We start from the raw sequence: 26,647 nt of genomic DNA, 5'->3' as shown, positions 1-26,647 counted from the left end.
TCGCTGCAAGGTCGTCGTCAGTTCATGAAGGGTGAACAATGAATTGTACCCCTCCGGTGTAAAAGGCCGGAAGGTGTACGATGTACGTTCGGCCGATGATTTAATGGGATGAAACGATGGGGGATAGTTCGCATCACTGGAGACAGTGGCGAAATGGGCGGCGATGGTATCCGCAATATCCCTCACATCGCTGATGATAGTGCCATTGGTGTTTAAAATTGTAATCGGATGAGACTGATAATGACCATTGATTTTTCGGATCCGGTCCCAAATGACTTTAGATGAAGTAGATGAATTGATTCCCGTGGTAAACTTGTGCCAGGACTCGCGTTGAGCCTGGCGCCTGGTTCTTCTCGCTATCGCCTTTGCTTTTAAAAATGCCAACTTGTTGTCATGGGTAGGATACCGCCGGAACCTACGCCATGCTTTCTTTTGTGCTTTAATCGTAAGATTACATTCGTGGTTCCACCAAGGTTTAGGAAGTTTCGAGGAGACTTTGGGTATTGTTTCATTGGCTGCTGAGATCATACAACTGGTCACAAGGTCGACACAATGGTCGACGTCGGGTTGCAAGACCATATCCTCCGTGATTTCTGCCTTGACCGTGAAGTCTGCGCATCGGGCGGCCACAAGCTTCCACCGAGGAGGTCCCTCAGGTATGCTATGGCGTCGGTCAAGGCACTTAACCACTAGAGGAAAATGATTGCTCCCGTGGAGGTCTGAATCAACCGACCAAGACCAGTTGGGCAAGAGTGTGGGTGAACACAAGGATAGATCTATTGCAGTGAAACTATTGTTTGGGGCATGGAAATGAGTGAAACTGCCATTATTCATGATGGCAAGGTCCATATTGTCTAACAGACGTTCAACCATTTCCCCACGAGGGGTGTTGCTGTTAGAACCCCAAATCATATTATGTGCATTGAAGTCTCCAAGAAGAAAAAATGGTGGTGGTAATTGATCAATCAGTTCTTCTAGATCTCTCTGTAAGATGGTGTCATTTGGTGGTAAATAAATGGAACAGATGGTAACTCTTAGGCCTGTAGAAATTTCCACCGCGATGGCTTGCAGGTTCGTGCGCAGCGTTAGAACGCGCGACGACACATGATGTGGAACCAGCAGAGCAACACCGTGGCAGGCTCTACTCCCGTCATCGTAATCAATACGAAACAGGGAATGTCGCCTAATGTTCCATGTCTCCGAGGGCTTCGTGAAAGTTTCCTGGAGGGCCACGCAAACAGGATGATAGCGATTGATTAAATCCTTTAGGTCTTCGTAATTAGATCTAAGACCACGAATGTTCCATTCAATAATGTTGGCCATAAATTTCAAATGGATGTAGACGGTTCAAGGTCTTTGAACTTATTTCGGTATAATTTCCGGCGAGTACCACCGGATTCTGGCGGATTATCGAGATCCATGTCACCAATTGATTTGTCATCAAGCAGTGACATGTTTTGTACTGTAGGGTTCTTCTTTGCTCTCTGAATGGCTTTTCTCGAATATCCGGTGTTGAATAGTTTTATTTTAGACTTATTTCCAGCATTGATTTTTGGCTTAGTACCTGTAGTTACCTTGAATGTGTTCGCTGTTGCTTTTCCCGCTTCTTCGGAGGTGGTGGGCTCCTTCCGTAATCCAGCAGAGCAACAACAGCCACAACTATTACATGGTTGGTTAGATGATGATGTTTGAGTTGATGTATCAGCTATTGGTTCAGTCTGAGTTGTTACAGATGCTTTGGTGATATTGTTAGTCTTATTAGCTGTTGATGGATTTGTTACCATATTAGAGTATGATGTACTAGCTATTGGAGTTTGGTTAGGGATTACACGACGGCGTGCTTCAATATATGAGATGTTATTAAGGACCTTGATCTTCTGGATCTCTTTTTCTTCATTCCATTTCGGACATTTCCTGTCAAATGCGGGATGATTGCCACCGCAATTGACGCACTTTAATGATGTTGAAGTGCAGTTGTCCGAAATGTGGTCCCTCTCACCGCACTTTGCACAGGTGGGTTGACTACGGCACGCCATTCGTGAGTGACCGAATTTTTGGCAGTTGAAGCATCTTACAGGGTTAGGTATGTATGGCCGGATATGGAGGTTATAGTAACCGATTTTGACATCTTTCGGCAATGCTGGGGATGAAAAAATGTCAGAATTATATTACGTGATGGAGCTAGATTGCCATCTTTGCGGCTCATAATATGTTTGGCAGATGTTACGCCTTGAGACGCTAGCTCCTGGGCTAGTTCATCTTCATCCATGTTAATTAAGTTAGGGTCTGAGATGACGCCACGTGAATAATTCAGCGTGGGATGGATTTTGACTGTTATGGGAATGTCTCCGAGAGATGTGAGATTTTGAATGAGTTCGGCTTGTCTGGGAGTGTTGGTTTCGATGATAAGGTCTCCTGAACGAAGAGCCTTCACTGATTTCAGAGTTCCAACTGCGCCATCGAGAGCTTTATCTATCAAGAATGGTGATACTTTTGACAGCTGTTTATCGGTATCAGAACTATGCAAAAAGAAGAATGAGACAGATGACAGATTTGAAGAAGCGGTTTCTGTGACAATTGTTTCACTAAGAGCAGTTCTTTGACGTTTTGGTGCATTTTTTGTTTTTCCCATATTTGAATGGGTATTGTTCCACTCTCACCCACCATGCCCACCATGGAGCCCTACGAGGGGACGAGCCCACGTAACCGGTGAAGGTTAGTAGCAACGTCAGGTTAGGTGAGAGCTATACACCACCAAAGCAGGCGAGCAGACGCGTTCAAGATCCAAGATCGTCGTGAAGCAGCACCAACAAACCTCAACGACGTCCGGCAGGCCCGGCCCCTCTACCTGCCCAGTAGCGTAACCCCTTCAGCCACCGAGGCGACCACAGCCGATTGACCTGGACGGGGCTAATCCAAGCCTCCCGTTTCGGCTGAATCCGAGGCCAAAGCTAGCGCATCAGGCTAACCAGGATCCACATCTCCAGCCTTACGGGTCTCCACGCACGGCAAACACGCAGGTAGACAGCGTCCCAGATAGGGCATACGCTAGAAGCAATGCCCCGTCTGCGAGGACCCCCTCCCCGCCTGAGCGGGGCCCACAATGAGGGGTTGGACACAGAAGACAAACATGTACAGGACAAACGAGACGCAAGACATGTACGGCAAGATGTGTAGAAATAAACATGTAATTTGGGCTATTGAAGGTGAAGTATATGAGCACAAAAAGCGATGACAATGACGTGTGATAGATTTGGCGTTACCCAGGGTGCACCACGAGGAGGCCTATCACATTACACCCCATGTATGGAAATTAACATGTAATCTGGGCTATTGAAATGCGAATGATATGAACACAAATATGCGAAGACAATGACGTGTGATAGATTTGACGTTACCCAGAGTGCACCACGAGGAGGCCTATCACATTACATCCCATGTATTTAGTTATGTTGAGATTCAAGGTTAACTTGTTATGCCTCAACCAAGTGTTAATTTTTGTTAAATCTCCTTCAGTATCAGATTTCAGCATGGTATACGTTTGTTCTGACAAAACAATAGCTGTGTCATCGGCATAAATAATCAAATCACCATGTAGATCCAGGTTATTGATATCACTAACTAAGATTAGAAATAAAATTGGTCCAAGAACAGAACCCTGTGGGACGCCAGTTTTAATAATCCTGTATGTATTGTATCATTTATTTTAACTGCTTGCATTCTATTTGACAGATAAGTTTTAAACCAGTGATAAGTGTTGCATCTCAGACCTGAACAATATAACTTATGCATAAGAATTGGTTGATCGACACTATCAAAGGCTTTTTTTTAAATCTAAAAACATAGCAAGGGTTCTTTTGCTGTCATTAATACTTTCATATACTTTTTCTGAAAATTTCAATATTGCCATCTCGGTATTCTTATTTTCAAGAAAACCGAACTGATTTCTCGAAAAAAAATTTAATTGATTTAGAAAATTTATAATTTTGTGTCTCATTATCTTTTCCAAAATTTTCGAAAAAACAGGCAAAATAGAGATCGGACGATAGTTTTTGAAATCATTGACATTACCTGATTTATGAATTGGTATAACAAGAGCACTTTTTAATTTATCAATTAAAACTCCATTGAGAATTGAAGAGTTTACTATTTAAAGTTTATAACCCACATTATATTCACTGACAATTTTTAGCATTTCTGGGGAGATTCCATCATATCCTTGCCTAATTCATGATTCGTCAGCAGCTCTTCAGGATAGATTAATAGATATTTTCCCGTATAAAAGAACTTCTTCAAAGCATAAATAGGTGCACAAATCAATATCTCAAGCTCACCGCGATACCTTACATAAAGGTTGCCGATGACCCTAGAAACAGCGATGCACACTTTGAAAACACTAATTTATACCCATTACTTTTTCATTACTTTATATACTCATTTACTGCTGAAAATCATAAGGAAGCTTATTATTATGCCGTGTAAAGGGTTAAAAGGCATCAATCAATAGTCTCATCGATGTAATTAAAAAATACAAAAAAAGTCGCTGAGAAAATAAAACTTGTAAAATAAACCAAAAAAATAAATAAAATAAATGCAATAATGGCATAGCTTTGTTATCTGAAGTTTATACAGAAAAAAGAAAAAATCAGACTACAGAATTGTTCATTCCAGTGCTATTATCAAAATTAAAATTCAAAGCTCAATGTTGGCTCTCCCCGTATGCTTGGTAGCCCATCGCGTTGTGTAACTTCCTACTGAGATTGAGGTCTCCTTCTATAGTGAAGAGCAACCCCAAATCCCCGTATTAACCCAGGGTTAAACATATTCTAAACTAATTAGAAGTTATTGAGAGACTTGAAAATAATTACGTATACTCCCATTTAAATTTACATTGAATTTATTTACATTATTATAATGAGTCATTACAGATTACACAGGTACATGCACATTAACAATTAACTTTTTCAGTGATGTGGAGGAACATATTCTAAAAACATGACAATACATATTGAGCACCACTTACCCCATCAAAGATCCTAGACCACAATTTCTTCGACGTCATCCTTCTGTCCTAAGATTCCTATCCCTCTGATCTAACTACCAAAAACTCTCTCTTCTCCTCTGCTTGCGGAATGCCCCCTATCCCTCTGTTAAAATCTCTTTATATTTTGATTGATAATTTCAACTCCACCTTTTTGCGCTATTTCAAGACTTTCCATTCGCCCATCTTGAAATTCTCTTTTCCCGTCTGAACCACTTTTTAGTATTAAACATAATTTCATTGGCCCATCTCCTTCTTTGGGAAAATCTCACATTCCCATAACCTTTGACCCTACCATTTAATTTAGATCCGCTCCACGTCCATAGAAACCGTCTAGACGCACATTCCTTCGTAAATCAATGCATTTGACCAGCGACAAAGATTAGCCTTATCTTATTTTTCATAAGATTTCCAGTGCCACGGTCTTCAGCTTGACACGAATATTATTTTACCCACCTAACGTTCTCAACTAGGGTCCCGTTTTATTACATTTCCTTTATTATCTTCGACTACATACAACTGCATTCCAAAATATAGCTTTTCCCATAAATTCAACAGTCTTCTCCTAGGATTAAACTTTCCCATCACATGCGATTCCCTATTACCCAAAATTTTGCCTCCTGACCTACATTCTTATACTATAGTAGGTTTCTTTTACCTTCACTGTAACTTCTTACTTTTCTTTCTTTTCTGCTCGTTTTCCCCATGGATCACTACTACTATTATATAATATCCATAAACTATTTCGATTTTCCCTAACTACCATCAATTAACTCATCTCGTTAAGATTAACTATCTTTAATTAACTCATCAAGTTAACATTCCTCCCCTTGCCGGAAAAATTTGCTTACAGCAAATTTTCAATCCTCTCAGCCTGGGACTAGTTAACTACTGAATCATTCCTCCTCTTCCATTTACCCTTTCATCATATTGTTGATTTGAATTGAAACAACAATACTGTATACTATACTAGGCTGGTTTGGGGCAAGTCATACTCAAAAACATATAACTGTTTCATGATAAACACAATCATACTTATATCATTCATTTTACAACACCATATAATGCAATTCTTTCTATAACATTTCAAATACTGCAGCTAGAATGATTATTACTTTCTACCTTCACCACATATCGATTATGTTCATGCAAGTACTAATATTATTTGACTTCAAGGTCCACAAATACTTAAGGGTTACATAAGTAATAACATATATTCTTTCAAACATTAAAATATTAAATTTACTAGCACATGAATAAATATCCCTCAACTAAAGCTTGTAATTAAACATAAATGATAAACAGAAAATCCATTTGAAAAATAGAATATGTGATAGGACAACAGATCTCGCTAGCATCATCTTCCAATGGGAGAATCATAAGGTGAGTCTGCTTGTACCTAAATAAATCATATATACAATGACCTTCTTCATTTCTTCTTATCGTCTACATAGAGAAACAAGAGTAGAACAACTGAAAATAAAAATAAATATCGTTAGAAATGTCATTAAGATAATTCTTGAAAAGTGTGACAGGAATGTATTGGGAAGTCCATTCCAACCGGAAAACCAACGATCAGGAGATACTTGTCCTGCGTAAAACTGCAATGTAGTTAAATTCGGATGCAACAGTTCAATGTCTGCAGCTTCTAAGCAAAACGACAGCGGCTGGCAAGTATGTACGGTACGGCCATAGAGACATAGCTTGTCGGAAATGCACCTGGTTTCCGCCTTAAATTCTACCAACTGTTTAGTGGGTGTAGATTGTAGTCTCAGAGTACTAGTAGCGACCTCGATTCGTTCAAACTTGACAGTCACCATGCCCTCAGCACACGTCGAATACGCCATGAACGTCATTCTGGCGAGTGGCGCACAGGCATAACAGCCAGTTGTCGTGATTTCCTCACTTTGAAATTTAGGACACACTGTTCTTCTTTCAACTACAATGTTATAGTTGTCAAAGATGAGTTGCACATTCACAGGTTTGGTGAAAAGCAGCTCCGATTTCAACTGCTCATTTTCATCAATGAAATAATAATGATAGCCTATGGTGCGAGGAAGCGCAGCGACTTTGCTATCAATCATACGGTTGAGCGCGGAATTCTTCATGTCACAACGAAGCAACTCCTCATATGCACTACACACGATGCTACTTTCCGCGAAAATGAAAGTTTTTGTTAGTGATGCATTTGCTTGAACCTGCCCGATTGCGTTATCTTGAGGCACCCCTGCTGGCGAAACATATTCCATATATGCTTCACGTTGTTTTCCGACACGCCTAATGAGCGACTTCTGTATAAGTTGAGTCGGTTGATCATAAGCTCCTAGAACTTTTATTTTTATGCCGTTCGTTGTAGACATCGCGTAATTCATCACAGTGGCTTGTGATGTTCCGTTCATACTTTCCTCCATTTCGAGATCGTATGAGCAAGTATACCCTGTAATCGCCCTGATTTCGTAGGTACGGAGATAGTCTGGAACCAGAAAAGCTCTGTAAAATAAACAAGGTTGCGAGTCTATTATATGACACGACGATGAACCTCCATCAATCGCAATACATCTGTTAATTCCCGGAAACTGTTTAGATTCCGTTGTTTCGGCTGAGAACCTTTTACCAGAAACACAGTGTTCTCCCCAACCGCACATAACATTTTGAGGACACGCTACCTGTGCTACCGCCTTCAATTCCGTGGGAAATGTAAAGTACATCCTCTGAGTATTCCATGAGCATCTAACTTTATTCAGTTTGATACTTAATGAAAATAAATTATTTTTATTTTCATCCTGAAACCATAAACAGTGAGTGTAATGTAAATTTTCTAGTGTCACCGTCGCTTGAGTGGTCATTTTACATGATTGCGCATCGTGAACATCTTCACACTCTGCCGTAGTCGATTGCACGATTAAATGATTATTGCATAGGGTTGATGAGGGTTGCACCATAGCAAATAATGCTATTAGTACCAGCATGTTCACTGCATGCTCTGGCATCCCTACACGATTAAAATACTCTTGCGTTTGTTGTACTGAATTTCGCAAACGATTTCCCACATGAGCACCTCCTATCATCGTAATTCGAGCCGTTCCTTTAATCAATCGAAATATCTGGTAAACAACCACCACTGTTGTTTTTACCACTTGGAAAATCGCCACCAATGCGGATTTTAAGTAAATTATTGTTATTGAAGCTAACAATATACACAGGGTGTAGACGAAATATGCTGCCGTTGCTGGAAGACATTTCAAATGCTGAAATGCTGCTATACAAAAGAAGCACGGTAACTTTCTGCATATCGTACGACCATTGACGTGCAGCTCCTCTCGTATCGTGTGACCGCCTTTTTCGGCTACGAAAATAAATCGCAATATCCCTGGAAAACGAAGAAAGTTTTCTGGAACTACGGCTTGAGTAGATGTGAGATTAAAGTGAATTATTGTTTCCAGGCCCTCTTTACGCACGATCAAAAGTCCTGGAGATGACACTGCCACAATAGGATCATGAAATTCCAAAGTTTCACCTTTCAAGGTGAATATTGCCTCCTCTTCATCAAGTAGCGACCTTCTATGACGTTGATGTGTTTGTGAGTATTCTAATGGGTGCTCACAAAACTTCAAAGATATAACGCGGGGTTCATTAATTCTTTTAACACCGTCATAATGAAAAATATTGGACCGACCAACCTTAATGTGGCAAAAGCATGCTGATTCCCTACTGCAATTTACTTCTTGGCAATACTCGGCAGTTCCATTACAAGGCAACTGAGTAGTGCACGCACAAGGAAATCCCTCCTTATCACATTCGAAGATTCGTGACGTTCCAGTTAATGATGCATTTTGTGATATTGTGAACAGGCGAGGTGTAATGAATTTCTCCTCCGTTAGTGGTGACCAAATGTAACTAATCCACTTTTTCTGGTCACACTGGCTACATAGCTTTGAGATAGCACAACTATTTCGTGGGAAATACTCGAGGTATTCTTTGGGGACCGCATGGGAACACTTCTTAGTTCCTTCATTAAACAAACAATATTCTGCGTTGTGTTTGAGCGCCACCACTGGTAATAGCGCCAGCACCAAAATCCCATCAAAGATCCTAGACCACAATTTCTTCGACGTCATCCTTCTGTCCTAAGATTCCTATCCCTCTGATCTAACTACCAAAAACTCTCTCTTCTCCTCTGCTTGCGGAATGCCCCCTATCCCTCTGTTAAAATCTCTTTATATTTTGATTGATAATTTCAACTCCACCTTTTTGCGCTATTTCAAGACTTTCCATTCGCCCATCTTGAAATTCTCTTTTCCCGTCTGAACCACTTTTTAGTATTAAACATAATTTCATTGGCCCATCTCCTTCTTTGGGAAAATCTCACATTCCCATAACCTTTGACCCTACCATTTAATTTAGATCCGCTCCACGTCCATAGAAACCGTCTAGACGCACATTCCTTCGTAAATCAATGCATTTGACCAGCGACAAAGATTAGCCTTATCTTATTTTTCATAAGATTTCCAGTGCCACGGTCTTCAGCTTGACACGAATATTATTTTACCCACCTAACGTTCTCAACTAGGGTCCCGTTTTATTACATTTCCTTTATTATCTTCGACTACATACAACTGCATTCCAAAATATAGCTTTTCCCATAAATTCAACAGTCTTCTCCTAGGATTAAACTTTCCCATCACATGCGATTCCCTATTACCCAAAATTTTGCCTCCTGACCTACATTCTTATACTATAGTAGGTTTCTTTTACCTTCACTGTAACTTCTTACTTTTCTTTCTTTTCTGCTCGTTTTCCCCATGGATCACTACTACTATTATATAATATCCATAAACTATTTCGATTTTCCCTAACTACCATCAATTAACTCATCTCGTTAAGATTAACTATCTTTAATTAACTCATCAAGTTAACATCAACATAAGTTTAAATAAACAAATACAGACAACATCTTAGTAAAATGAGATGTATTGAGATTCAAAGAGGAAGGAGAAATGGTTCGACGTTTGCTTTTTCATTTTTCACGACTTCTGGCAGTGTGAGGGAGAATTTGTGAAGAAAAAAAAATACATAAATGATTTCAAAATAAAAATAAAATATACACAACGTTTTAATTATCACCATGAACTTATCATCTAAAACTGTTTCTCAACCGCGCCGTGACATCAATCGTATCGGGCCGCGAGAATATATTCATTACCCTTTCATTTTTCAAGCATTTCCACGAATAACTAATTGGTTTATGTCACTATTATGTGGTACATATTATTTTAATTTTTCAGTGTACAAATCATTTACAAGGTGAAATTTGAAAAAACCCTCCCAGAACAAAGGCTTGCAACCGCATTTGTAAATTATAAGAATTTGGAGGATCCCTCTTCCCCTTATCGCACTGGAAATCCTTCGTTTTGTTGCAAGGCCCAAAGGAAGAGAAACATGTCTCTGGTCCTCCCCTCCCCCCTCGAAACTAGTATTTTTTTCTCATTTTCGTATTTTTGAGTATCTGTCTTCATGAGACCCAAACAATACGACTTTGACTTTGCGTGGGTGAGGGATGGCAAGGTCTTACTGAGGAAAAGGCAGGGTGAAAAACTGTGTTATATTCGTAACATAAATGACTTGTATAAAATTAATCAACAGCAGAATTCCCAGGAATCCCAGGAATAAATAATGTAAGTATCTACTCACCTTGCCTTGAAACATTCGATGATTTAGTGAGTTTTTCAAACAGTCCTGAAACTTTCAATATATTGCATGTAAATATAAGAAGCGCTCGTGAAAATTTTAACAATTTATTATTGCATTTAGAAAAATTAGTGGTTCCATTAGATGTTGTATTACTGTCTGAAATTTGGATCAAAGATCATGAAACTGATTTGTACAATATTTTTGGTTATAATAGCTTTTTTGAATGTCGAAATAGAAATAGATCAGGTGGCGTTATTGCATACGTAAATAACAAATATTAATTTTTAAGTACTGCCTTGAATATGAATACAGCTGAAGGCTTATATTTGTACAGTGAAATGTTAGATCTGTGCATAATTTTAATTTACAGATCCCATGATTTTTCTCGAAGGGATTATACTAATGAGTTCAGATCAATTATTAGCAATTTAAGGTATAAAAATATTATCTATACTGGAGATATTAATATGGATATATTGAAGTCTGACATGGACAGTGATGAATACATGAGCCTCATGTCTGAATTTGGTTTTTTATCATGCATAAATACACCAACAAGAAAGTCAGCGTGTTTAGATCACGTTTTCATTCGAAACGCGAAGCTAAATTATCGATTTGGAACAGCAGTATCAAAATTAGAGATAACGGATCATTTACCACTGGTTATTAAATGTAATCTTGGAACTGATACAAAACTTTTAAATAATAACAAAAATAATAAAAATCGGTTTTGTCAAAATGTGGATTATGATAAGTTTGAAATATGTGTAAAAAATTATGAATTTGATGAAAACATATTATGTGACAAATTTCTTGATATTGTGTTCAGGCATCGTAATTTCTGGATAAAATAGTCTAAATGCAAAACAGGAAATAATTTGAAAAGTGAATGGATTACATATGAATTGAAATGTATGGTCGATACTAAAGAAAGACTTTATAAAGTTTTTAAACGGAAATCCTTCAGATTGTGATAAGGAAAATAATTACAAAAACTATAACAAACAGTTAAAAAAGAAGCTAAAAGCTGCAAAGGATGCTTTTTACCATAATAAATTTATAAAATGGGGTAACAGCATCAAGAAACAATGGAAAGTTACTAATTATATCATAGATCGAAAAATAAATAAAATAGTACTTCCAGTAAATACTAATTCTAAAACAGTGAATCAAATGAATGAATTTTTTATTAATTCTGCAATAACTGAAGATTCTTAGTTAATAGATGAAAGAGAGCTTCTAGTACCAAACCAGTATAATTCCATAGTTGTTACTGAGATAGAGGAAAGGAATGTAAAGAATTTAATAAACAAACTTGAGAATAACAAAGCGGTTGGTTAGCTGTGGTTGACAAAAGTTTGTAATCCATCGGTATAGGGAAAAGTGTTCCGCTGAGAGAGGGATTAACTTTACAAAATATTTGGTCTTGCCAATGCTAAAATAAGGAGGCGAGATATCTTGTTAATGCCACTCAAAGGATTGAGATCCATCTGAAATCAGCGATGAAATGTACTGTCTCCAGTCTATTGCTATGACTACCGTTGTGGTATTAAGATTCTATGATGCTCATTTTATTCTTCTGCTTAAATATAGGGTGTATGGGAAAGTCCCTTGGACCTGAAATGATTTGCAAACAAAAAGAGCTACAGCAATGCAACTCCTTACAATTACAAAGAAAGGGTCCCACGGATATGTCTTCAAAAATTTTAATTAAAAAAAAGCGCTTTCAGTGCAATATTTGAGCTATGTTCAAATGGTGATTTGTGGGATTGGTATTGCTGAGCAATACAATTCAAATGATTGGTATTGCTTTAGCAACCCGAGCAGATATGTTCCGGCATCTCTGAATGGTGCCGTGATACTTTCTGCGTACTTGGTTATAGTCTAGCGACAAAATCGGTAATGCATTACATAATATCTATACATATTATATGTTTAACCGCACGTTCTCTAAAGTGTATTTTGAAATAGTGAAATACTTTTCAAAACTGTTTCGTGGACTGATTAAAATTCTAGACGGGTCCCGCCAGTGGTTTGTGCACTCGTGTGATTTAAATGCTTGCATTACATGAATGTACAGAGTGTCCCAAAATCAGCTGACGGTTTTCAAAATGGGAATAGAAAGAAATCGGTGACAATGCTAAAGTCATTCTTGCGGAATATAAACGCGCGGAGTTAGGAATTTCATCTACGTCATTCATGTTTCAAAGGATTGTATAGTTATTGAAAAAAAAATTAACCTTTTATATGGACAACCTGTTCCCAAAAAATCGAATTAAAAAGTTGTTGCTTGAATTCAAAAATCGGAGAAAAGGGGGGGGGGGAAGGGTTGTCCGTTAGTTTTTGCCACTTTTTTCTGCATTTTCGAATTTAAATATCTCAGTAAATACTTAGGAACAAGGAAATTCTTATTAATTAAACTACTTTTGTTCCTTCCATTTTTGTCCTTTTCCCTATGCTACTTAGTTAATTAAGTTAATTTAGTATTTAAAAGGTTAGAATAATACATATTTTATAGGTTTTCTTCTGTTATACTGAAATCAATTATTATGAAATTCTACAGGTCTGAATAATCAAATTTATTATATTCAATTGATTCTAAACACGAATTAATATGGGATTTAATGAATTGTAATTATTTTTTATATTAGAATTAAAAACGAAATGAGCAAAAACTAATACACATTTTACTGTGGTCTTTTGTTCCCATATTTCATTGCGTATATTTTTTATTGCGGTACATATAGTTTAATACAGTACCGCATTTCTTGGAATAACGACCACATGAACGTATGCGTTGTTGTATCGGAAAAAAAACCCTCAATTATATGAATGACATTTTGTTTATGAACTTAACAAAAGGTCCGCATCCGCCGCACATTTCTGATACAAAATTTATTAAATGCTTATTTTTAATTTCAGAACTACTTGCTGAATGCTCAGTAATGCTTGCGAATTTTAAAAATGCTACTCGGTTAATTGACAGTTGAATATCATGTGATTCAATAGGCTAATCTCTTGGAAATTGTTTTTTGAAACAAAAATTAACATAGGATCTCCGGAATCGGAAATACGGACGCACTATGTTCACAACCTTACAGAGGATTCCAAATTACCTAAGATTGAATTGTGGCGATTGTTCATAAATTATCATTAAAGAAAACTCTCACAAAATACAAAACGTATGAACTTATCAGAAATTAGTAACTATAATTGATATTTACTTACTTTGTTTTCGTCAGGAAAGTGCAAAATGAAAAAGAGCTTTTTCCGTTTTGTTAGTAATCCTGCGTTTATGACCGAATGTAATTTTGTAATACTGTATACAATTAATAAAAATGTGGGTTCTGCCAAGCTCCACATTTGTCCCCCTTTTTTTTCCAGGAAAACGTCACATGAGGAGAGCTGTCCTTATAGGACCAGTTAAGAAGAGAGTCGACCAGTGGAGAGAGACTTTATTTTTTGAATAAGTTTACATTGGATGACCGCAGGTGTCGAGGAGATATGATCGAAGTGTTCAAAATTTTCAATGGGATGGATAGGATGGATCATGAACTTTTAGTACACCGCCAATCGACTGCTTTTACAAGGGGACACCAGTATCGATTGGTGAGGGACAATGCAATGTTATGGTGTCGCAGGGAATTTTTCTCTAATAGGGTTGTTAATAAATGGAATAGCTTACCTCCGGAGGTAGTAAATTGTAACACAATTGACACGTTTAAAAAGAAATACGATAAACATGTTGGGGTAAATCGAGAAACTATCCATACTTAGAATAAGACGACCATAAGTATTCTTTATGGGCATTGTATAATATTTTATCATGTGTATATATTGTTTATAATTTGTGTTATTTGCATTTTTAATTGGGTTGCTGTTTTTTTTTTAAATATATGACATCCATATTTTTATGGGCATCTTTTTATCAACCACCTCGTTGGGCATTTTGCCTGTTGTGGCGTTGTATTTGTATTTGTAAACGGTATCGCGTGACCCCACCAACCATTCTGTACCGCGATTTTTTTGTTTTCCAATTAGTGACTGCAAACAGATGTTGTTCTGGATTGACCAGCTTCATCCCATTTCGATTCTCAAACAAGTTTAAAAAATCATATTATAATCGAATTCACCATTCTATTTATAGAGAACTTAACACTGTTTCTATCCTTCCAGATAGTCAACCATATCCCACTCTTAAAGACTCTCACCAAAGCCCCGACCGGAGTAAATAAAAGCATCTTTGTTGCAGAAGACTCTCATATAGCGGACGTTAAAATCAGTGAAATGTTCTGTCTTTTTACCTTCAAACTAAGCCAAAATTAAGCTATTGAAATGAACTTTGTGGTCAGCCAGGAAGGGTGCAGCAGCCTCCAGTCACGTAAAGAACCCCATTTTTTTTCTTGCTGACCACTGTATCATCACCCTCTATAGATAGCTCTTCGAAGCAAACCCCCACCCCTTCTTTAGGGGATGTCGGCTGAACTGTCTTTTTCCCAACACCTTCAGTAATCTGAAATGAGTGCTGTTTTGCTTCGCTGCACGCCTACTAACCCTCCCACCTCTACTTGTGACAGGACTATTTGGGAAGGCCGCACACTGTAAATAGTAAGGTTAGACAATCGTATCACATAGACTTCAACGGCAGTCTATGTGTAAAAAACACACAAAATAAACAATATGGTTTAATAATTATATATTATTTACGATAGAAATGACGCATATGACACACACGTTTACGAAACGTGAATTAAAAAATGTTTTTTCTTCCCCCTCTTTCAATACTCCAAAATTCGCCGCCCCTAAGAATTTTCCGCCCTGGGCTATAGCCCGCTTAGCCCCCCTGTAAATACAATACTGATTGTACCCGCCCCTTCATTACGTGATATTACCGAAATTTTCAACGGGATGAATAGGATCGAACATGAGTTAATAATACACTGCCAATCAACTGCTTCGACATAGAGGAACCAAGGGACTGTTCCAGGTTGTGGTGTCGCATGGAGTTTTTTCTCTAATAGGGTTGTTAATAAATGACAGCTTACCCCCGGAATTGTACATTTTAACACAACTGATATGTTTAAAAAGAAGTATGAAAGACATAGAGGGATAAATCTCTCAAAATGCTAGCAATACTTTGTTAAATACAAATTATGAACAACTTACCGTTGTGCTGCCGATTTTTATTTTTCTTGCGGGTCTGTATAATTAAATATTTCATATTATCCACGGGCTGTAGCAGTTCCAATTTGACGAGAGAGTCATCCACATTATTTCAGTTTTTTACTTCAACCTGTTGTTAATATCCTGTTTTTGCAAAGACAATTTCGGTGTTTTATCTATGCGTACGTTGCGAGCCATAACCCAATAACCATCAGCAGGAGCCCATGGACTGGGATCTTTAATGGGCCCCCAGGGCAGGCTTTCTCACGGGATCTATAGTGTCTGTCATAATGAGGCTAACTGAATTAAAAATGAGCAGTACTCTTTCGAACCAGATTTTCAAAACTTTACCTTCATGTCTTGGTGATAATCCTCAGACTTTTTCGGCTCGCCGCCTTCGACAAAACCAATATTACTTCCTCCCAACAAGCTACTCAAGCAGAAGTGCGAATTCTTTGTAAATGCATATATTCACCACGATAAGTGACTTTCCTTCCCCCCGTGTACGTCAAAGCGTGTGGGTGAGAAAAAAAAAATCTTGTTGACAGCAACTTTGTTTATAGGAGAGCAGGTGCAAAGAATTGAATTTTCAAATGGCTCCGCCAAGCAAGATAGACACACATATTTCGTTTATGTCATCAAACGATAAAGAAGAAAGCTCCCTTTTTTGCAAGAACTCTTGAAGAAGTGTACACAAGTGTATAATACCAAATATGTTTGCGAATAGGAATAATAATGATAAAAAAATGGAACTCTTCCGTTAAGAAAGGGACGGTAATGTTTCAGTGTGAAAGGCCTATCTTGTCAACACCCACCCTGAAGCGTAGCAGCTAAAAATGCTTTGACGGATTTAAAAAAAAAAAAATTCCGGTCTTCCAGATAACTTCGAAATAATACGGAATAAAAATTGAAAAAATAATAAAAATTATGAGGTATATTTTTTTATATATGATATGAGGGGCAAACGAAAAAGGACTATATTTTTGGCGGTGTTGTACTGTAAGAAAGGTGAAATGTTCTTCAACCAATCATTTTGGACATCGCACACTTGCTATTATGGACCCAAGTTAGAATGCACAGAGAGTAGGAAAATCCGGCTTAAGATAAAAATTTCAACACCATGTAGAACTAAGACTCATCAACATTTACTGCAGCGGAGAAAAAGAGCGCGCATTCTTTGCGGTTGAAGGTTTTTCCAATTGGTACGAAATTCGTGATGTTTATGACTTAAATTCATTTACGCTATTTACAGACACGTCATTACATGATCTCAATTGTTCATGAAATGGCGAGTTATTTAAAGAAGGTCATTAAATATCACGTCATTTCATGATCTTCATTGTTCAGGGTCATTAAAAGACTTTGAAAGGATGCGACATTTTTTCCTCATTGACGTCATTATAGAAAATGACCAAAATATCACGTCATATTTGACGTCAGGCGACTAATTGGGCGTATTGACTTAAAATATCCGATCGCATCAATCCATATAGTTTAGGATGTTTTGAATTTAATTATGGGTCCATATAAATTACATTGAAGAAATTCCGCAGCTTTGATCAAGCGTTTTTTGAAGCAAAAAAAAGCAGATCGATAACTTGAACTTAGGAAAAAAAATCGAAATATCTAGCTCCCATTAAAAAGAGAAAAAACGATTAATTTCTATGTTTCTTTAATTTAGATTTGTTTGTATCATGAGTCGCACAGGCGACTTCCTGTCCCTCAAGAAAAAAGGAAATATCACGTGACCCAAAAAGCCTCATGAAGCCAACTTGACCTTTTATTTATTTAGTTTTTCAGATCAACGATTAAAATTATCTTCCCAACTCAGAAATTACATGATAATTACGACTACAAATAAGAATATTTGTTTCACATATTTGTCTTTTTTTTCTCAATTCAGCGCAAGTGGCGCTTTATTTCCGGCAATTGGCGACTTTTCTTTAACTCGAGTTAGCAACTTCGATTGCTTTTAGCATTACTTTTAGTGACATCCCGTATTTGGAAGCCCTATTTCCCTTGAGAAAATATAGTCAATGCATTAATTAGGATGTAACCAAGTAGTCTGAAGCACTGAGCTATAAGGAAACGTTTACTCATAGATAGGGTGACCATACGTCCCGTATTTTCCGGGGCAGTCCCGGTATTTTCTGTTTTTTTGGCCGTCCCGACTTTTTGGCAAAATTGTCCCGGTTCTTCCCGTATTTCCTACGAAGCCTACTTGAATTTTTATTCTTTATTGAAGTCAAAGATTGACATTATTCTTCAACTCATAAATTATTTTATGATAATTTCATCTATTATGAGAATATTAATCTCCCCCATTTCCCTTGGTGAACGTTTTTTTTTTTTCGCGGAATACCTTTTAACCCACTGCAATTTGCAGTAATGTATCATTTCCCGCCATTGTGATTTTCCAAATTTCAATAATATTTGGCAATTTTGTTTGGTTATGGCGATGTCCCGTATTTTCCAGTATTTGGAATCTCAATGTCCCGTATTTCTCTCGAAAAAATATGGTCAGCCTACTCATAGACCACTGAGCTATAAAAGTGGTCTGAAGTAATCCAAGTCTTGTCGTCTTGTCTAAAATTTTAAGAACCGACTCATCATTAAGATCCGTTCTTTATATTTTATTCTTGAGTGAACGGGTCTGTTTGAACTCGTTTGCGATCCGTTAGTCTCGTTGAATTTTATTATTCTCGTAATCTCGTTCCCGCAATGGCGGACTTGTTGTTCTTGTGTGCGGTCGTGAAAAGTTTACGCGGTTTTGTATTTTTTAATTTATCAAGCATTTTAAAGAACAGTGATCATCCAAGTTATGTCGCGGCTCCACGAACACTTTTTTTCAAGACTTCAATCAACGCAGCTTCTTCAATGGAGAGTAGCGACAGTTTCAAGAACTCGATGTTAAGCCTAACGGGGCTCGAACTAAGTGCGACCGACTTTACGCGTTATCCCTTTGTTTATATACCCTATTAAACATTTATATAATTTCTTTTTATACAGTTTTTTATTCAAGAGAACTTAAAAGAACTCGAACTTTTTTCTTTCCAAGGACTTTCAAGAGCATGAACATTTCATCCGGTGTTCTTGTGACAAGTAAACATATCCGGTCAAGTAAAAATATATGTTTACTTAAAGTAAACATACATGTTTACTTAAAGTAAACATACATGTTTACTGGACACGTCTTAAGCAAACATATATGTTTACTTGGCACAAGAAACTCCACGGGATTGTCGTCCACAAATTTAAATTGTTGACAATAGTGAATTAATTGCTATCTACTATCGTCAACAATTTCCAGTCTTTCTTCATTCGCCATCATCTACGAATGGAAATTGTTAACGATAGGGAATTATTTGCTATCTAATATCGTCAACAATTTCCATTCTTTCTTCATTTTGCCCATAAGGCGAGGAGGCGCCTCCTCTCCGAGGAGGTGGCTCTTTAAAATTGCTGCTGTTAAATAATCGAATTCATATTTAACAACAACAATTTTGCCCCTTGTAAGAAGATGTTGTTAGATAACCAAATAGTTATATAACACCATCTTCTTACTCTTTCAAAACCTGTTAAGCTCTAGTGAGTCAGGCAAACCATCGGAACTCAGCCAAAGCCGGTGCCAAGCCCGGTTGTAAAATGAGGAGGCAGATGATGGGAATTTTAGTCGGGCCATATTCACATACGACCAATACAGAGATGCTAACATGAAAATATTGGGAGGGTTAAAAGTTGCTGGTCATACCATACAAGCGGGATGGGATGAGTATTCTGTAATCTGCCCTTTTGCCAAATAGTGTTTGACTAAATATCTGTAAATCCAAGCACAACAAAATTTTCAAAAGCTATTAATTAGAATTTTAGGTATAAATTAAAAATTTGAAGTCTGAGTTTTAAACGTTTAAGCTCTGCAAACATCCAGTAATGGCAGTGGTCTTCGACATGGTAAATTCCCAATATGAAGTATACTGCTATTTGGCGAATTTATTACCAGACCTGATTTGCAGCTATATGTTAAGGTTTCAGGCAGGATAATAGGAACATTTGTGTTTTAGTACTGGGGAGGATGATATTCATGACATCACCAGGGACGTCTGAAGTGTTGGGAACTTGCAGTTGCTCATTTTAATCTTTATGTATTAAAAATTTTGATTTCTGAATCAATTTAGTGGGTGCTCAGACCCATGCTTAAAATTAACATGGATGCTTGAGCACCCCTGGCTCTGATGCCGCTGCATATCACTGTTTTCGCATACTTGTAAACTAGGTGACAAAAAAGTGGCAAAGTTTCCGTAGGCAAGGTTGTGGCAATTTGTTTTGTTGCTAATAGATTACCTTGGCACTTTGGCTTTTTTAAGATTTCTCTTCAGCAACAAGAATGCTTTTCAAGCCAATGTGCTCCTATCCTTGCTTTAGTATAATTTCCAATGCTCATTATACCAGTGCTGTAGGCATGGGCGAAGATACGGGGACCCCCCCCCCCCCCCTGCATCAAAAGTAGAGTTGACTGATCTAATGTATAAGGGGTGATCAAATGAAAAGGTACGAAACGACACGGTGGGTACAAATGTAGACTTTATTCAAAATATACACCATAGGCCTGAGCACAACGATCCCACTGATGAACAAGCCGCAGGATTCCTTGTTCCCAGAATTCCTGTGGGCGTGACGAGACCCAGTCCTTCACAGCGTCCTTGAGTACATCGTCCTAGTTGAAGCGCTTCCCTTTTAGGTGTTTCTTCAGTGGACGAAACACATGGAAATCGCAGGGTGACATGTCCGGACTGTCGGGCGGATGGTCCAACGGCTCCCACTTGAACTTGGCCAGTTCCATGTGTGTGACTTTGGAGACGTGTGGACGTGCGTTATCATGGAGCAGAACCACACCCTTCGTGAGCAGCCCCGGTCTTTTGTTCTTGATGGACCTGCGTAGGTGTCGGAGTGTCTCACAGTACACATCAGAGTTAATGGTTTTTCTGTGCTTGAGGAATTCCACAAGTAGCGGACCTTGAACGTTGAAAAAGACGGTGAGCAACACCTTGCCTGCTGACGGCACGGCTTTGAACTTTTTAGGGGGAGATGACGCATGCTTCCACTGCATGCTGTCCCGCTTTGTCTCTGGCTCGTAGTGATGGCACCAGGTCTCATCACCTGTGACGATCCGCTCCATGAAAGCGGGGTCTTCCTGATACCAAAACAGATGTTGCAGTGCTAGCCCCATACGCAGTTCCTTTTGCTGGTCGGTGAGCTGCTTCGGAACCCAAGCGGCACACACCTTCCGATATCGCAACCTGTCGTGAACAATTGTCCACACGGTTCCATAGCTGACATCCACCTTCACCGCCAACATTCGCAATGTGACACGCCGATCACTTTTCACTAGGTCGTCCACCTTGTCGATGAGATCGCTCGTGATGACAGTGTTTGCCTGGCCTGGTCTCGGGTCATCACCCACACTCTCATGGCCTGCACGAAAACGGGCACTCCATTCTCTGACAGACTTGTCAGAGACACATTTCTCCCCGTAAACTGTCACCATCCGGCGATGAATAGCTGCCGGTTTCTCACCTTCCGCTGTCAGAAATCGGATAACACCTCGCTGCTCCTCAATCGTCGAATTTTGCAACATGAACACCATCTTGTCCTCATACGGACTGCCGCATCATTTGGACGGCGCTTTTGATAAGAGCCTCTGCTCTCTCCTGCGCATGCGGGCGCCCGCGCATGCTCCGATCCCAGTCAGAGACTCAAATCGCATCCCGAGATGTCTCGCTACGTTCTCCCATGGCGGAATATGCAATATTTAACTGTTACGTTTTTACGTCGTTTCATACCTTTTCATTTGATCACCCCTTGTATATGTGAACTGACATCATCATTGTGCCCCCCCCCAGCAATAATGACTTTGCCCCCCCCCCAGACTTCCAAGTCTATCTCCGCCTATGGCTGTAGGTCTCGTAATCATGGATTTTTCAATTTTTTCATGAATGAACATTCTTCAATCAGATGAAAAATGCTTCAGTATTTGACAAGGCGGTATGATAACAGCAACAGATAGTTTCTTTCCCGAAATGTGCTGCCAAAATTTTTTCAAACCATGATTGGCATAAAAAATTTTGTTTGATTTGCCAGAACAGATGATACTCCCAATCAAAATGTAATGGTTAGGGGTCACCAGGGGGTTAAAACCTGGGAAAATGAGAAATCTCCAATTTCATGCAACCTTGCCTACGGAATCTTACCCATAAAGGTATATCTTTTTTGGGAATTAACTCTCAACAATTTCAAGATGAGCCAAAATTAAATGATAAAATTTCTATTGCATTTACTTTAAGAGATGGTGAATGACTGAGGTTTTTTTGATGCGATTAATTATCCTATGCTAATGTAGGAGATATTTTTGAGGCCTTCAGCAAGTGGTGTAAAAAGGTGAGTAATGAATACTTATGATTTCTCACAAATTTGAACTTTATCTGCAAACAAAATGCTCAGTTTTGTTATACGCTATGGATATGTATACAAAGTCAAACGTTTGTCCAGTGTACAGCGGAACAAGAAGTGACATTACTTCTGTATGTCTGATCTGAGAGTCATGGGCAGAGATACAGGTGAAGTCCACTGATCTAATGTATATATGCATATATGAATTGACATCATCGTGCCCCCCAGACTTCCAAGTCTATCTCCGCCTATGCTGAGCGCATGCGCATTAGTGACAAGTTAATGTTCAAGTAGAGGGTACACCTAGTGGTAAGAAGGTTGATGGTTCGAATACTGAACACAACTAGTTTTTTTTTCTCTCTTTCTTGCATCTTCAATTGTTTGGATCATTACTGATTTATTTTTCTTTGTTTTTCACTTGTATTCAAAGTCAAAGTTCATATTGGACATCCAGGCATCCCTGGAGGGGCTCGAATGCCCCCCCCCCCCCCGGAAAGATTCACATAATTTTTTTCTTTTCACACTAAATTCACTGTGGGCCCTGCTGCAGGTTGTGGGGGGTTATTTTCCATAAGCCAATATGGTGATTTTTTTTTGCACCAAGCAAATGCCGCTTTTGTGGTGGTCAATTCAAAATGGCTGACAAAAACACATACAATTACACAAAAACACAAGTTATTAAATTATTATTTTTTTTTCAAACTGAGTGCAACGCAGGTCTATTGCCAACATAATAAATCTAATATGTGGGAATGAAATATATACAGCAAACTTCAAAAAAATATTATCACAAAAGAATGAATTAACAAAATATGCAGATTTTCTCTCTTCCGGTTACATACTTGAAATGACAGCACTTTTACGGCTATCTGCCGGCATTCAAAGATAGCATCTATACAGCTTAAATTCGCCTTGTTCCTACAATATTGCAAATGCACATTTTTTTAAACTCAACCTTGAATATCCACAGTTTTGTCAGCCAGCTGCTATGAGGTAGATACCGTTTCAAATCGCAGAAATCACGGGTGTGTACGCAGAATCGACTTTTGAAGGGGTACAAGGATCTAATTCTTAACAGAAAGTTTGGGTCACTAACACTTGAAAACAATTTTAAATTAACAGATAGTATGAAAGAAATTGTTTTATTTCAATATTTTAATTCTCTACAAAAATATTTTTGATCTTTGGTGAAGGGAAGAGGACCCCTTATAACTCTTGCCATCAAATTTTGCTTTTGGTGAAAATCCGGGTTTGGAACCCGCAATAGTAATCGGCTAAACATGTGATTTTCTAAGGTTTTCAAATTTTGAGTTTGCTATTCCTTTGAAAAACTTCTGGTTGCCACAATGATCAGACCTACTACAGAAATATATGTATACATTAAATTTCAAATGCACTCATTACCAGTTTGGAGGAATGATGCAGGGCCGCAACTAGGAGGGAGGGGGAACCCCCCCCCCCCCCCAGTTGTGTGCCTCCAACTGTGTTAATTAAAGTGGATCCTGCTTAAAAAGTTTTCAAAACATTGTCATAAAAAAACGTAAGCAGGAAATCACTTTAAAGGGGGGGGGGGGTCTAGTGTCCCGGGCTCTGAACTAGGGGAAGGGGGGCACCAAATTCACCCTTTGTAACTGCTTTTTCTACATTACATGGGTGTGCCAAAATGTGTGCTTGTCTCATCTGAGAAAGTATATCTAGTTGTGGTGCTAGATAGATGACACCACCTACTGAACACAAAACACGCTAAATGTTGGCACACACATAAGCACACTGTTAAGTTTCACCAACACAAATCTGACGTAGCTCCCATATTCAGGTGTGAAAATATGTGGCAGTTAAATTGCGACAGATCAGAGTGGTGGACCATCAGGGAGGAAAAATAAAATCATTTCACCAGGAAAACCAAAGTATGAATAGGGAATCAGAAGATAAGTGTCTGGGAGGGAAGAGAGAGAGAGAGAGAATTTGTTTTATAAATTTGACCAAAACATATTGAAAGTGCTAAGATTTTTTTAATGCAATGTAAAATCAATCAGAAGGGAATTTATAGATTGATTTATTATTAAATATATAAATGTGTGCCTCCAACTGTGTTAATTAAAGTGGATCCTGCTTTAACGTTTTTCAAAAATTGTCATAAAAAAACGTAAGCAGGAAATCACTTTAAAAGGGAAATCTTAATGAGAATTACTTATTGTTAGGACCACGAAAATAAGTTGTACTAAATGGGAAAAACGTTATAAGAGCAGGATCAATTGTATGTTTGTTTTAGATTTATTACATGTGCGGAATTTTATACGTTAAATTCTCAGTGCTGATGAGCTTCTTTGCAAGCTTTCCCTATTAGTCGGCAATAAAAGTAAACGAACCTTTGGATAGAACATGTTTTTAGAAATGAATTACACTTAATTCACAGATACCTTCTTCTCCTACCCAGAACATGACTCACCGCTCAATCTCAACGAAGAAATATAAGCAAGTGATCAAAGATCTGGGGCATGCTGGAAGAAAATTCATAAGAATAAAACCAGTGAATTATGGGGGGGCATAATTTTTTTTCAAGATAATTTTTTTTTTTTTTGAGAGGTACCCACTTTCACTCAAGAAGGACCCAGATTTTTTGAATAACCTGGGTCCCGGGATCCAGGTAAATTACAGGACAGTGGCATCTCTGGCTGATAAAAGGTTGCCAAACCTAGCAAACATCGATTCGGCTATCGGGGGTGCCAATTTTGGTTTGAAAAAAGTTGCAGTGGTGACACTGACTATGCTTATGGAAAATTAACCATTGTGGGGGTCTGTGACGCAAGCATTCATGACAATTGATTCATTTTTAGTGACTTAAATTTTGGGGGTGGAGGGTCATGGTGCGCTTGCTGTGTGTGGGGGGGGGGGGGGTGGATCAGCGGGCGAAGCATACACACTGCCCCCATGTGTGCCATCATGACAAAATAAGAGTGAAATTGCATCACACTAATTATTATGTAGATGAGATAATTATTTGTTTTATTTTCAAAAGGTACAGCAAGCCTTGGACATAATCAAATCTGCCTGTATGTCGAATAAATGACCCATGTCAAGTGCCTCTAAAAGATCCGGCAAGGAATGTGACATCACTGGCAACAAATAAATGTCCGGGCTCCATATATGTATCCTCTGCCTTTATTAAATGATACAAAACAGTATCTATATATAAAATACTCATATATTGATATTAACGACATTAAATTTGTGTTGGATGAAAGTTGAAAGATGGGGCATAGTTGAAGGTTTTTTTTAGGTTTTCATTGGCTACCATAGACGTTGGGGCCCCTCAGAAAGTCGCCAAATGTGCCGCTTTGTTTTTTGATTTTCCGTGTGCGTGCTTGATTAGAGCTACTATTTTACTATTTCATTGGTACAGTGGGACTTTTGAGCTGCTTAGTGAAATAATTTATGTGAAGTAAAAGATGATATTTTTAGGAATTGTTAAAGTTTTGAAGGTGTGGGGGAAAAGGGAGTTTAATAATGCATCACATGTTAGTTTTCATGCATATCTCCAACTGAGGGGACGATACTTAACAATACTTAAGCAAGGTTATCTCGTAGTGAGATTGGGGCTAAGATTTCATATGCGAGGTTGCACCAAATTGGAAATTTATAATTTTGCCAAGGTTTTGGCCCTTTGGCTACACAATTTTTGCTCGCCAAACACCAACATCGTAAAAATTCAAGATGGCCACCAAAGGTTATTTGCAATTTCATGGTGAATGCAAAAACTGCAGGGAGAACATTGCAAGGAGAGATTCTGGAACCATGACCCAGAAAATTGGCCATGGGTTTCACCGAACCATTACATTTGGATAAGGAGTACCTGTAAGGCACAGATCCAGGCCCCATTCTAAGACCAGAAAAATATGGGAAAAATTGATCAGTCACGTAAAATACAGGATGATTTAATAGACCTAAACAATATCTTGCCCCTTCCAACACATTGCCTCTTATCTGCACGTGGAAACGGTTCCAGTAAACCCAATGCCAACCAAATTTTTTTTATTCCAATCACTGTTTGAAACCATTTTAATGACACATTTTGGTAAGTAACCAAGGTAATCTATTGATGTCAAAGCAAAATGTTTTTCATCTGATTGAAGAATTTTCATGCATGAAATAATTGAAAAATTCACAATAACAAGACCTATGATGCTGGTAATAATATAAATTGAAAATGACTGAAATATAAAAGGACAGCACATTAGCTAGAAAAAAATTCTTGTCATTAGGGTTTCCAAATTCTTGACATTTTGGAGCCATCAGGAATGGGAA

The 26,647-nt window shown here is 38.3% G+C and overlaps 1 protein-coding gene and 1 long non-coding RNA gene across 2 annotated transcripts in view; both read right to left on the bottom strand.

Moving 5' to 3' along the window:
• Window positions 1-16,381, bottom strand: part of LOC149074192 (uncharacterized) — a 44,051-nt gene extending 27,670 nt beyond the window's left edge. Inside the window, exons 1-2 of the long non-coding RNA XR_016194423.1 lie at window positions 15,899-16,381; window positions 10,733-10,783 (exon numbers count right to left, since the gene is read on the bottom strand). This is a non-coding gene — a long non-coding RNA (uncharacterized LOC149074192). The remainder of the gene's footprint in view (window positions 1-10,732; window positions 10,784-15,898) is intronic.
• A 4,228-nt stretch (window positions 16,382-20,609) lies between these two features.
• Window positions 20,610-21,539, bottom strand: LOC149074191 (histone-lysine N-methyltransferase SETMAR-like). Its single transcript, XM_089247347.1, has one exon. The coding sequence runs from the start codon at window positions 21,537-21,539 to the stop codon at window positions 20,610-20,612; it is 930 nt and encodes a 309-aa protein (XP_089103473.1).
• Between the last annotated feature and the right edge of the window lie 5,108 nt (window positions 21,540-26,647).

Source organism: Pholcus phalangioides, unplaced genomic scaffold (genome assembly GCF_987345545.1).
Source record: "Pholcus phalangioides strain wild (caught in Gottingen) unplaced genomic scaffold, Ppha-v1.0 ptg000017l_1, whole genome shotgun sequence".
NCBI lineage: Eukaryota > Metazoa > Arthropoda > Arachnida > Araneae > Pholcidae > Pholcus > Pholcus phalangioides.
Note: the sequence above shows the minus strand (reverse complement) of the source record. Positions and strands in the feature narration are given on the sequence as shown.